The sequence below is a fragment of the Homarus americanus genome, unplaced genomic scaffold (assembly GCF_018991925.1).
Source record: "Homarus americanus isolate GMGI-L3 unplaced genomic scaffold, GMGI_Hamer_2.0 scaffold25827, whole genome shotgun sequence".
NCBI classification, from domain to species: domain Eukaryota; kingdom Metazoa; phylum Arthropoda; class Malacostraca; order Decapoda; family Nephropidae; genus Homarus; species Homarus americanus.
Genome location: NW_024738300.1, coordinates 7,413,976 through 7,428,757, shown reverse-complemented (window position 1 = coordinate 7,428,757; position 14,782 = coordinate 7,413,976). Strand labels below are relative to the sequence as shown.

General features: G+C 38.3%; 1 protein-coding gene across 1 annotated transcript in view; it reads left to right on the top strand.

Moving 5' to 3' along the window:
- LOC121873810 (protein lin-37 homolog) overlaps positions 1-14,782 on the top strand; it is a 47,849-nt gene that overhangs the window by 20,347 nt on the left and 12,720 nt on the right. The window contains exons 3-4 of the mRNA XM_042377515.1: positions 9,221-9,439; positions 12,669-12,885. Of these exons, the coding sequence (XP_042233449.1) occupies positions 9,221-9,439; positions 12,669-12,885 (436 nt within the window). The remainder of the gene's footprint in view (positions 1-9,220; positions 9,440-12,668; positions 12,886-14,782) is intronic.

Below are 14,782 nucleotides of genomic sequence, written 5' to 3'. Positions count from 1 at the left end.
CTTATGAATAATTATCTAAGTTTCTTTGCAATGTTATTCCACTGTGCCTCAACATTGTCACAGTGCACACTTGGTTCTTTTGACAACGTTTAATTTAAAACAAATAATTTGATGGTGATAATGCATTTGCCAGTCATCAACAAAGGTATTATGATGCCAAAAGTGGGTAAAATTTAATGACAGGTCAGTGGAGACATACAAGTAGATGATGTACTGTATAACCAGATGGTTTTATTTCAACTAACTTTGCCAGAGTTTTCCTTGTCTGTTTATAATCCAGAATTTTATTTCCCCAACAATTTTAAGTAATATTTTATAAAACACTGGTGAAAGGATGTACAGTATATACTGTAGATCAGGGGTGGGCAAGATACGGCCCGCTGGCCAAATGTGGCCCGCCACTGCATGTGGATAAAGATATAAAAAAAAAAAAAAAAAATTTAAAATCTTAGAAAGGATCATTATTATGTGAGAGTTGGCCACCCTGTTGTGAATACTTCAAATGTGGTTATCTATAAGGATTAGGATTTGGAATTAGGCAAATGGAGGTCAGTGAACCCTTACCCGAGAGACCCATAATTCTTGACCATTTGACCAGCAGTGTGTTTAATTTGCAGAGAAAGTGTGGCAATGCTAAAGAATTACAACTTAAAGCGCCACTTTGAGACCAAGCACTCCAGTAAATATGAAAAATTTTCTGATGAACAAAAGAGGAAGAAAGCTAACGAGATGGTTGTTCAATTACAACAACAAAAATATTTTCAGAAAACAATTTGCATCCAAGGATGATATTACAAAAGTGAGTTATGTGATTGCTCACAAGATTGCCAAAAACAGCAAGCCATTCTCTGAAGGAGAATTTATAAAGGAATGTATGATTGATTCTGCCTCTATTTTATGTCCAGACAAGAAAAACCAGTTTGAGAATGTATGTTTGTCAAGGCGAACAACTGTAAGACGTGTTGAGAACATTGCTGAGAACATGTATCTGCAGTTTAAAGAGAAAGTAAGGACTTTTGAATACTATTCACTGGCACTTGATGAAAGTTGTGATGTCAGAGACACAGCACAGTTGTTAATTTTCATTCGAGGCATCACCAAATATTTTGAGATCACAGAAGAAATGGTATCAATGCAGTCACTGAAAGGAACAACAACTGGAGAAGATTTATTGGAGGCAGTAAATAATTGTCTTTTGAAATTAGGAGTAGAATGGAACAAACTGGTAAATGTGACCACCGATGGAGGGCCAAATCTGACAGGTAAAAATGTTGGATTGCTAAAAAGAATTCAAGATCAAGTCAGAGAAACAAATGCAGAACAAAATATTGTCTTTTTGCATTGTCTTTTGCACTGCATTATTCATCAAGAAGTCCTTTGTAAGAGTGTTTTAAATTTAAGCCATGTCGTTGACACAGTTGTGAAAGTGGTTAATTACATTCGAGCAAGAGGATTAAATCACAGGCAGTTTATAACCCTGCTTGAAGACTTGGAATCTGATCATACGGATGTTCTGTATCACACAAATGTGAGGTGGCTTAGTTTGGGAAAAATCCTGAAAAGAGTTTGGGAATTGAAAGAAGAGATTGGCTTATTTTTGGACATGAAACAGAATGCTATAGATTTCCCACAGTTGAATGATGAGAAATGGCTCTCTGATTTTGCATTTGCTGTTGATATCATGGGTCATATGAATGACCTGAATTCAAAGCTACAAGGGAAGGGGGCTTTTGCACATGATTTGTACAGCAGTGTCAAAGCTTTCATGAAGAAATTACTTCTTTTGTTTCGTCAGATTACGAACAAACAATTTGCTCACTTTGCAACCTTACAACAGATTGAAGTTTGTGATCAAAATGTACAGAAGTACTCATTGCAGCTACTTGACTTGCATGCCGAATTTTCACGCAGATTCCATGATTTCAAATTAATTGAAAATGACCTGTTTTTGGTGTCTTCTCCCTTCTCATTTGATGTTGACAAAGCCCCAGTTGACCTACAACTCGAGCTTATTGACATGCAATGTGATCCTTTGCTTTCTGAGCAGATGAAAACAGTGACTTCCCAAATTCTATGCCTCTCTTAATGACTGTGCATTTCCAAAACTAAAGGCTCATGCTCAAAGAATGCTTGTGCTGTTTGGATCTACATACATATGTGAGCAGACATTTTCGATAATGAAGCTGAATAAATCAAAACTTAGATCTGCAAGACTGATGATCACCTTGAACAAGTACTTTTCATTGCAACAACGGAGGCAACACCTGACTTCAATGGTCTGGTCAGCAATCATCAACGCTGTCATTCGTCCCACTGAGTAAGTTAAATATTCTTATCAAGATACTAAACAATTTCAAAATATAATATGACATATGAACATACTTTAAAATATTTTAATAAATTACATATTGGTGCTTTGACTTGCTTTTTCCTTATTTTCAACCATTAAAACTTAATTATATTATCCTTAATTTATGAAGAAGCAACAATAAATATTAAACTGTATTAAATACATTTTTCAAGCAGTCTGCAGCAGTGACATCATAGATCAGCCGATCAGGAACAGCTACAATTTGACATGACTCCACCCAACCACCACCTCCCTAGGGAAGCCAGACGAAGCAGGATAGCTGTGATCAGACCTGACCAACTCAACCCTACCACCACCTCCCTAGGGAAGAGTAAAGACAACGTCTCAAGAGACTAATTATTTCAACTTATAATATCGATTCTCTTCTGTTATGACAGTTACGTTAATGCACTTAAAATACCAAATTTACTGCACCATAACTCTATATTATTATTAGTAGTATTAATATTGGTATTTGTATTAGCATTATTATCAATAATAAAAGATACAAGCTAAGAAGTGACATATTTATTTCCCCAAAATATCTATGTATGCTACTTAATATTTTACTTACATCCTATATACATAAATACAGGGCTTTATTTTGTGCAAATACAATGCATTTGCGTCTATATTAAGTCTCTGGCCCGCGGCGTCTACCAAAATTCATGAAGTGGCCCGCCAGTCAAAATAATTGCCCACCCCTGCTGTAGATGATAGGTGTTGTAGAAAAAGTTCATCTGTGTCCTATTAACCTATTCATGAAATGCCCATGTATAGGAAACATCACCCATAGCAGATGACTTGTTTTAGTTCATCTTATGTGAAAAGATATCAGGGGTAACAGACTGTAGGATGATAAAGTAAACAAACAATGTTATGGAAGTACTTGGTGTGAAGGTAATACAGTAGAGTAGGGGTCAGCATAACACACTGTACCAGTTTACAATTAATTCAAAAATTTTTATTGTCAATATGTAAATTATTGTCCGTATGTACAATATAGTATTGATAAAAATTCCTTTATAATCGGAATGCAATTACACATAAGTATAATAAGATATACTTGTAGCTTCTTTTAAGTGTTATAAATATCAGATGCTCTCACCATTTTAGTGTGGTCCCTGTCCCTGCTGCCTCTTGCTCAGCGTTGCTATATTGGGGGTATATCTGGACACCTTGAGTTGCACACACTCCCCGGAGTGTTCCGTTGTGAGTTGGTTGAAATGGGGGCTGAAGATATACTTTATGTGCGAGAATATCTGCTTACATAGATAAGTAGACCCAAAGGCTGAAGGCTGTGTGAAGGCAACCTTTTTCATACAAGCATATTTTTCTTGTATGGATGCCCAGCTGCTTAGGATGGAAGCCTCATGGCTGCTCTTGTCCTTTCGTGCAATTTCCGTAGTTCCATAAACTTCCACAAACTTTGCTTTTCATAATGAAGATCACTTAAAATCGATCGATTGCATCTCCAGGTCCCCTATTTCCATCCATTCAAAGACAGACAATTCCAAGTCACTCTCATGAAAGTTTTCTGGCTTAATTAAAAAATAAAACATTGGGCCAATGTGCTGGAAGTCTTGAAATCTGGCAGAGATGCTTTCAGGTCTTGCATGTACGGTACACTGCAATTTCTGTAACACTAATAGAATACAGTGGCCCCTCGGTTAACGAACTCAATCCGTTCCAGAAGGTCGTTCGTTAACCGAAACGTTCGTTAACCGAAACCATTGTTTCAATGGGTTTTTGGGTAATTGGTTCCAGCTCACCGAAAATTTCCTAACTTCAACAAAAATGGCGGAAAAATTTACTTACTTTGAGGTGTGTATGTAGAAGGCTCCTGGATGATGGTGATGATGTGCATTTGAAGTGGGAGGTGCAGGAGGAGAAGGGAGAAGAGAAGGAAGTGGAGGTGGAGGAGAAGCATTTTACTGCTTCTTGGAAGGTGAGTCACCTTCCATGAAAATGTCAGGAACCTCTGGACTGACAGATTCTCCACCATGAACATCCTCTCTCCTTCTTGAAGTGGAAGGCTGAGGGCTAGCATCTTGTTCCCTCTGCCTTTTACTGAAGAAAGTGTCAATTGTGGTCTGTGGGGCATCTGTCCTCCTCACCATTAACTTATGTTTAAAGAAGGAGACCACTGAGTCCTCAACATGACACAAAGTTAGTTCAGTTTTTCCACTTCTGGGTGCTTTGAAGCCAGTTCCCTGAACTTCTCCCAGTGGTAAATCACATCTTTCAACTGTTTAGCTGACATATGGTCATCACTTTCAATTTCCTCCTCACCACTGTCAGCCTCTACCCGTAACATCTCATCCAGTTCCTTCAAGTCATTAGGAGTAAGTTCCTCCTCATGAGACATCACAAGCTCTTCCACATCCTTCTCCTCCACTTCAAGACCCAATGACTGACCAATGGACACAATCTCCTGGTCCAACTCTGTGTCATCCTCAAATCCCTCAAAATCATGGACTACTGATGGCCACAGTGCTTTCCATGAAGAATTGAGGGTTCTATTGGAGACTTCTTGCCATGATGACACAATCAATTTTACAGCCTCCAGGACGTTGAATTGTGTCTTCCAGAACTGTTTCAGTGTTAGTTCAGGATCAATGGAAGTTGCCTGATGACACCTCCTAAACATTTTCTTCATGTACAACTTCTTGAAGTTGCTGATCACATTCTGGTCCATTGGCTGTATGAGTGATGTAGTGTTTGGAGGCAAAAACAACACTTTCACAAAGTCAAATTGATACTCCAAATTTCTGGCAAGGTCAGGGTCATGACCAGGAGCATTATCCATGAGGAGAAGAGCCTTTAAAGGAAGTTTATTGGTGGTTAGGTAGCTCTTGACAGAGGGGCAAAACACATCAACAGCCCATTCATTAAAGAACTGTCTTGTCACCCATGCCTTACGGTTGGACTTCCAATAAACTCCAAGCATTGTTCTTACCACTTTCTGTTGCTTGAACACCCTGGGGTTTTCAGAGTGGTAGACAAGCATAGGCTTCAGTCGGAAATCCCCTGAAGCATTGGCACCAAGCAATAGAGTGAGACGGTCTTTCATGGGTTTATGCCCAGGTAAAGAGGCTTCATCCTTGGTGATGAATGTTCTTTTGGGCATCTTTTTCCAGAACAGCCCAGTTTCGTCAACATTGAACACTTGCTGTGGAAGATAATTTTCTTCTTCCATCAGTTTTTTAAATTCAATTAAAAACTTTGCTGCCCCTTCTTTATCAGCACTAGCAGCTTCACCATGCCTAACAACACTTAAAATGTCACTTCTTTTCTTAAATTTTTCGAACCAGCCTTTGCTAGCCCGAAAATCTTCAAATTCTGTTCCTGAAGAACCAGGTTGATCTGTCTTTAAATGTTCATAAATCTCCCTGGCTCTTTCACAAATGAAATCACCAGAAACTGAATCACCTTTCATCTGTTTTTCCCTAATCCAGATGATAAGTAACCTCTCAGTTTCTACGATTAGGGATCTACTTTTAAACACTCTTGTAGATTTGTCTCTCACGTTCACTTCCTTAAATTTGTCTTTTTGTGCAAGAATTGTCGACACAGTTGATGCCGACATGCCATATTCTTTGCATAGCGCATTTGATTTAATACCTTGTTCGTGTTTTTTTATTATTTCCTGCTTCATTTGGATTGAAATCACTTTTCTTGATCTCTTAGGCCCCATGCTGGATTCAAACAATGGCAACACGTATTTTTCAAAGTTAAACTAGCTGTAAATAAAGAATATTTTCTTTAAAGTAACACTGCACTGCACTATATATTGTCAATATGTAAAATAATTTTCAAAATGACCAATAATTTGCTTGGAAACACAGAAAAAAAGCGTTTAGTTGAAGAGAGTCTCAAGCAAGATGTTACCTCCAGTGAAAACAGAGAGAGACTGACGCCTGTTTGCTGTGTTAAGAGGCTGGATGCCGCGCATTAAACTAGTCACTTTACCTTCAATTTTGTTCAATAATTGTTAAAATGACTAAAAAATTGAATATTAAACTTTTAAAATTATTGAATAGTATAAACTTCTTGATATTTACAAAAATAGTAAGGAATTTAAGCCCTAGAACCGATTAATGTATTGGCGGACTGATACTAAAGCTGGTTGCCCGGTCAGTGCAAGCGAAAACATGTTGAGGTCGGTTCGTAAGAAGTTCGTTAAGCGAAATTTTTTTCGTTAACCGAATTGAAGATCCTTATGGAAGGCAGTTCGTTAATCGAAATTACGTTAACCGAGGTGTTCGTTAAACGAGGGGTCACTGTATGTGCGGACCATAACTTCAGGTGCTTGAAGTAGTGGAAAGATGCAGTTTCAATATCCACCAAGTAAACTGCTAACTTTGCAACAAAACTCTTCCAAGTGTCATACAGTTCCCTTACTGTCTGTCCTACACCCTGCAGGTGAAGGTTGAGATCATTGAGGTGTTTGATGATGTCTGACAGAAACTTAAGTTCCACTAACCACTAGTCCTCTTCCAGCTCTGGGTATTTTTTTACCCTTTTCTGTCAAAAAGGTTTCGATTTTGTCAAGCATTCCACAAATCATTATAAAACCTTCCCACAACTTAACCCATTAACACTGCAGTGAAGGGGTATGTCTCGGTACACATACCCCATCTCATCAAGAAAAGACCGAAATTATCTGTGTGTAAGAGCAGATCGTGCAACAAGAAGATTCAAAATTTTTGTCACAGTGGCCATCACCTAAGATGAACTGATTTCAAAATTCTGACCAAAAGATTATCTTGATGAATAATGCAATGCAACTTCAGGATGGGGGTGCCCAATTTTATCATCAATTAGCTTGGCAAATCACTTTTGTTTTCCTACCATTACCGGAGTGCTGTCCGTTGTAACTGGAAATATTTTCTTAATGTTAACTCCTCTCTCCTCAAAATAATTAGAGAACGTTTTAACAATGCCATTTCCCTGGGTAGTGCCTTCCATAGGTTTTAAGCAGCATAGCTCCTTGTGCACTTATGTGTCACTGTACCTGGCAACAGCAGTTAAATGTGGAATGTCATTAATATCAACACACTCATCAAGAGCCACACTGAACGTTGTTGCATTTGTTAATGCAACAGTTTACTGTTGACTTATATTTGCAGCCATGTCTGATATGTGCCTCTCTACACTCCTAGCAGAAACAGGCATGTCTTTTATCCTTGAGATTATTGTGTGTTTGTTTGAAAAATCACTAAATAAAGCTTCAGAGCTGTTGAGGAAATCCTCCTTTATATAATCCCCATCAGTAAATGGTTTTCCATGTTTACCATGTTTAACAAAAGTACAAAGAGAAACTTTGTATCTGGCCTGAGTTTCATGATTTTTGCTGCTTTGTCAGCATTTTTCTTAAATGTCTTCTCATGCTTCGTTTCAAAATTTTGCTTTACACTCAATGTCGGCAAACAACATTCCCACAACAAAGATCACACAGCTTGATCTTTATGCAGAATAAATCCAAAGTCCATCGTCCAGGGTTGTTAAAGGACCGGGCAGCTGCCATTGTGGACACTTAATTAGGCACAACTCACGTCACCACAGCTAAAAGTACACTGACTGTGCCTGACGATCTGAATATCCATTGTTGCCAACTAGAAATATAAACTCACACCAGATTTCCAAAACTCTCTGGATTGAGTGTTAGTAAAAAAATGATTGTGTAATTTCAATATAAGTGATATCCCAAATAATAACATTCAGTCTATAATTATTTTGTACTGTATACTCCAATTTCTTAGAGAAAATATCCGAGAAAGAGAACAGGTGAACATATACGTATTCAGGGTGATGCTAAGATGATAACACTGGGTGTGATAGTCAGTAGCTGTAGTCGAGTGGTTGCTGGACGGGTACTCTCTAGTTACACTATCTCGAAAGCACTGGTAATACAGTATATGCGCTAGTTCATTTATCAGTTTGTCTATTTGAAATGGCAATTTTATATTTTCAGTTCTAATTGGGAAATGAATCTGGGATGTACCCCGACTTACGACGGGGTTAGGGACCCAAATCCAGGTCGTAAGTCCGATATGGTCGTAAGTCCGATATAGATAAATAAAAAATCTACAATGAAATACAGTACAGTAAAAGTAATGAATAATGATGAATGGATACAGTACAGTGAAAGTAATAAATAATAAGGAATGGATACAGTGTGACTGAGCACTTAACCTTTAATGTAGTCAGCTGAATGCACATGGGGCCCCCATAATTTTCTAATTATACATGGAGACTACATTAACTGGAAACGTTTCGGTATAGAAAATGCGTGTGGATATCTGAGGCGGTCGTAAGTCCCGACGGTCGTAAGTCCACGTAGTCGTAAGTCGGGGTCTAGGTGTATATATTTTTTATTCGGTAATATATTTTTTAAATCACTCGGCGTGCCATGGTCAACCTCCTCGTGTGCCAGTAGAGAGATAAGTAAGAGCAAAGGTGATTTAAGTGAAGGTGAATATGGAGGAAATGGAGAAGTGACTGTGGTGGGAGATGGCTTAGAGTAGGTTAAATCATGAAGTAATTGTGAACTGGAAATAGTGTAGCATAGCATTGTCATTATGAGGTCTTGTGAGATAAAATATATTGTTTATGATCGCCATAAATTTGATTTGGAGTAAAAACTTATTTGATAACTGTGCATTGGTTGGAGTGTGTTTGGCACAGGAAGGAGTGTTGTAAAGGGCAAGTATTAGTGCATTGTGTGGGAGAAAGAATATATTGGGTGCAAGTAGGAGTATGTTGGGTACAAATAGGAATATGTTGGGTGCAATGTGGGAATGAAGGTATAGGAGGCATACTGGTGGGCAGTGCATTGTACATTTGAAATATTTTATTTACTTACAGCACCAAGGTCGGCATATCGGGCAATCGAGGGTCTCGTCCTCCTCGGAAGCGTCGGCGAAAGGAGATAGATCTGAGAGATTCGGGCTTCCACCACACCTTTGTGATGCGGATGTTCGACCGCAGCGTAGACCTGGCCCAGTTTGACGAGACATCGCCCCTGTATCCTATATGTCGTGCGTGGATGATCAACCAGCCACATAACTCCAGTCTCAATGTCAAGTAAGCTATCATCATCACCATCTTCCTTATACAGCCATTTCCAATGCTTGTGTCTTTAAATTGTGATTACTTCATGGCAGGTCTTCATGCCATGAGGTCTCTTATCAAGCTCTTAACTCTGTTGAGAGAGGCTGAAAGAGACCACTTAGCATGGAGAGCTGTAAGATATTAATAGATGTAGGTGAAGGAATGAAGGATTGTGTTTTTGTTCCTCTATATAGTACTGTACAGTACAGATACCCCGGGACACTAGAATGAAATTAGAGACGTTATTTTGTTTAGTCAAAAAATTTATGTCATACACTTAACTTATGTTGATCTGTAATACATGTACATATATTTAGTAATTATAAAAATGTAGAAAGTTTATTTAGAAGTTATAGATATAAAAGGAAAATTCAGTTGAATAACAAAGTAGACAGATTGATAGATTTTCATCGCTAAATTCATCATAAAAGTTCCATTTGGCTTTGTTTGTACAGTGCAGTACCGTACTGTACTGTACTGTACTGTACTGTACTGTACAGTGCAGTACTGTACTGTACTGTACTGTACTGTACTGTACTGTACTATACTGTACAGTGCAGTACAGTACTGTACAGTGCAGTACTGTACAGTGCAGTACTGTACTGTACTGTACACATTAATGAGATAAAGGGAATATGAGTGTTGGAGACACAACCAGCATCCTGGAAGGGGAAAGTAGAGGAGAATGTACAGTAATATGAAGGCATCAGGGGAATGGATCAGTCTAGATTAAGTAGCCTAGTGGGTTGTCTGTCTTGACCACCTGTATGTTGTTTCTGAGGGCACTGTACATTAAATCTGAGGTGTATACCTTACTGCTCCTCATAAGCTCTTTGTACAATATTTGCTGGAATCAGTACTTCACAGTGAGAAGAAAAACTACAATACTGTACCTGTACACTAAAATGAAAATATTATTTGTCCAACTAGTGAAGCTGTATTTCAATGTCAGTTTTCTATACAGGGGTTTCCAGGTTACGAACAGGTTCCGTTTCTGAGGATGTTCTTAGTTGAAAATGTACGCAAGTCGAAACACATGCTATGTCATACTGTACTTACAGAATAATGTTTAATATCCCACTATATCATAGCCTAAGTCCTTATATACATCTAAAATCACTTAATTTAACAGAAAAAAAATTGAATGACAAAATGCAGAAAATGAAAGTAAAAAATAAGTCACTAGATAAATAAAATATTGTAAATTTAAGTTTAACCTCGTTCGTAATGGCGGTCGTTTGTAAGTCGGGTACCTCCTGTATTGTGTATGTAAATTAGTTAAGTTTTTTATATTATATTTATTATGATATCATGAATAATTATGGCCAATTTCTGTACTTGCATTACCCGATGGCAGCTCTCCATATTGCATGGTCTCTTGCAGTCTCTCTTGTCAGGTTCTTAACAATGTCATATCTTACAACCTCTCCCCATGTCATTCTTGGTGTTAATAATGTAGCTTTTACCTAGTGCAGTACAGTACAGTATACTATTGTTATTCATACACACACCAACAACAAAATTTATTTCTACTAGTGTACATTTACTGTACAGTACATACACTCTGAGATAAAAGTAAAAAGTTTAGCCATGTTTGTGGAAACTCCACTGTACTTTGGTTTACAATATTTAATGTGCCTTTCTAATAGAATATTTTGTTGATTCCCTTAGTTAAGAACTAGTTATACAATGAACAACTTTGTCTGTATCGACTCATTGTGTTATCAGGGGTGTGATTTCTCCGTTTTTTCCCATTGTTTTAGGCGACCCACGTGAATTGCAGAGATCACTGAGAAATATTTTTTGGGAGGAGGAGGAGGAGGAGGAGGGGAGGGGGATGACCGTGATGAGAGAAATGTTTGACAATAAATCACCATTATTGACCCTCTAAGGTCGATGGGCTAATTTACTGACTCTGCTGCACTCTACATGTTCATGCATTACATCATATACTCTATTTCTCGCTGGCTGAGTATTGCTTGTTTTGTATTACATTCTTCGATTCTTTAATATTTCATTGACCAAAGATTGATGATGTCATACAATGCCACTCACTATATTAGAAGCATTATAATATGCCCCTCCACCCTATCCACTTGATCCACCCAGGCAGGGGAGGGCTAAGCAATTGTCTATAATAATTTTACACTTTCTGATGATCACAGTTTATTCTATAACCCATGCCATATTTCATAGTTGTATCGGCAACTCAGTAGGGTGTGTTGTGTCCCCCAGGAGTCAGGGGTGTAGGGCATGTGTGTGTGTGTGTGTGTGTTCCCCAGGAGGTCAGGGCTGTAGGGCATGGGTGTGTGTCCCCCCGGGAGATCAGGGCTGTAGGGCATGTGTGTGTGTGTATCCAGGATACACTTTTTGACTTGTCAGAAAATTGTAGCATTATATTTGGAATACAGTACAGTATTCCCTTAAAGCTCACTGGGGTTAGGTAAAATGGATCCCGTGAGAAAGTAAAATCTGCTAGTTTTTCATGCCAGTTCCATGAGTGTGCAAAATACATATACATTATATATGCATAAGACACATAATAGATTTGAAATGACATAAATAAATAAACATAAACATAAAATAACACTGTGTGGACATTAGGTCCACACAGTGACAGTTAGTAGTGACAATGTAAAGACAATACTTCTGAAGCATCAGCTGATCTGGTGCACAGTATGCAAACAATCCCTGTACTGGACAGCTCCTAGTGAACATGCCCGGTACCAATAAGTATTTGATATGTATACTGTAGGTACCAATGCATATAATTATATCCTTTTGTGTTAAATTGGGTGAATTTTATTAATTATACAGTACCAACAAATGTTTGATAATAGGCCCATAAAGTGATAGTGAGTTGTGGTAGTGAGAAACATGATAGCATATAGCCTGTGGTTTGGCTTTGCCAGTACAGTGGGCTATTAAATCTGCAAAAATTATTTTTCCCAAATACCCTGGTATACCTTGCTAATTATAGGGTACATCTTATGACCTGGGACATATGGTGCCCTGTAGTGTTGAGTCCTCCTGATCCCTGGCTCACAGCCTTAGATATATTTTATTTATTTTCCGTGAGTGTCCGAGGGACGCAAACTTTAATACCGTGAGCTTTAAGGGAATACTGTATTATAATGCATCACAAGGATCATGTATTCATGTTGGTTGTGAATTAAAATCTTACAATATTTGTTTACCTCAGACAGGAGCCATGCAGCCCCAGCACAGAGATGTTCAACAGCACCGAGGGTAGTCAAGATGGAGACTTTGTCACAGAGATCTTGTCTGATGGTCCTCCCAATGCTGCTTTCAGCAACAAGATGCCCTCCCCAGAACCGTGGTCAGCTGAAATGACACAGAAAGACCCAAGGATCCCTGAAGTGCTTCCACATCCCCCCAACAGGCTCAATGAAATTAATGTAAGAAAACTTTTATGTACACTATGAGAATGAAGTATCTTTCTAGACTTGGCTGAAGTATAATAAACCTGACTACCCAACACTGTGAATGGTGTCAATGGCGACCCCTTTCCAAGGTTCCACAGGTCTGCCAACTGTTTATGGGTTCCAGTTGTGTTTGTTGAATGGCTCAACCATTGTGCAATGTTTTCATCAAAACCCGGGAAGATACTTCATTCTCTCAATGTACTTACCATTGGATTTCTGGGACTTGGTGGGTGGCTTCAGATGAGGCATAGAGTAAATAGTGGAGCTATTATTATTATTATTATAATTATTATATTATTATTTAAAGTTTTCAGGCATTCTTCTGCTATAAGTTTAGAAATAAAATCAGATACAGAAATCGTATCTTCTTTTATATTTTGTCATTCATTCATTCTTGCTGGACCTTGCTGGTGTTATAGATGAGGTCTGCTGTAGCAGAAACTTCTATGGATTGGGAAGAGACCTGTTTGCTTGTTGACTTCACTAATAAGCTCAGAATTCATAAAGATCTTGAGTCCAGTAGATCAGTGATCTGTTAACATTTGACCTCCTTGGCCTGGTAACAGTGGCAGTGTTCAGTTACTTCAGTGTGTGGAGAGTGTGTCAGCTATACCGGGTGACATCAAAGTTTTGGTTCAAAGGTGTCAGGTTATTGACCGACATTGTTCACAAAGTCCACAGGATCCAGAGGCCCACAAAATTCATTATACAAAGCATAAAAGGTTTATTTACTTACTGAACACAAGTAAGAAATGTAAAGTGTTCTAGTACACCATGGAAAATTAAAGAGAACTGTAGTCATGAAGAAAATTACACACGGAAAAGTGAAGAAAGAAGCATAACACAGCCTTTATGTTTCTGACTGACTCAGAGACCCACAGATTCAGCAGTAGTACTAGAAGATGGTTGTGCTCATTAACCAACAGCTTGGAGAAATTTTTACATAGAAAATACGTAAATGTTTTCTCTCCTCAAGAAAAGCCCCAAAAGTTGGAAGGAATAAATGTTTTGTAATACTGTTTTAACAGATGTTTTCCACGAATGAACCTTTTCCATTCAGAATGCACTCTATTTATGTCAACCCTTTGTTGCCTGTCTTCCAGCCAGTTGTTAATCCCTGACATGGACATCGTCCACCGTAGCCTCCTCAGTCATCAAGACTAAATCTAGAATGTTGTCTATCCTCATGTGTTCTGATACTTGTTGTGTGAGGAATGAATCTTGAATAAGGAATTATTCTTCCTTAGCTTGTGTGGGAAGGTTCTTCCTGTCTATTGTCTTGTGATTAAAATCTCCCATTATGAGATCTTGTGCTCTGAATACTGTCTGGATGACTCTGATGCAGAGTCAACTTTATAGCTCCCACTTACTGTCAGCTTGCTTTTGCATTGACCTATCACATAACACCAAAGAGACTCAGATGATTCCATTTTGTTTCGTTCATCAATAAGGGTTGCTATCAGGTGCTCCTTGATATACAGTAGTACACCATTACCTCTTGTAGCTCTGTCCTTTCTGAACGGTGGGTATTATCCTGGTAAATAAAATTCATCCTGTGACAAAGCTTCTGCTCGACCCCAGGACTTGCTGATCCAAATAATGTCTGATTGATTTGTGTCTTCATAATGTGCTCAATACTTCAGTCTTATTAACAGACTTCTGGCATTCATGTACCAACACTCGATTGGTCCAGTTTCTAATATTGTTGTCTTTGAAAGTCGAGAGTCTTGTGGGTTAGGAGAATCAATCTTAAGTATCACTTGAGTTTTCTCTCTGGGTTAGTATTGTTATTTAAATCTACAGCATGCACTGTTAACATTATTTACAGGTACAGGTATCCCTTGTTTAGCGATGGGGATGCATTCATGAA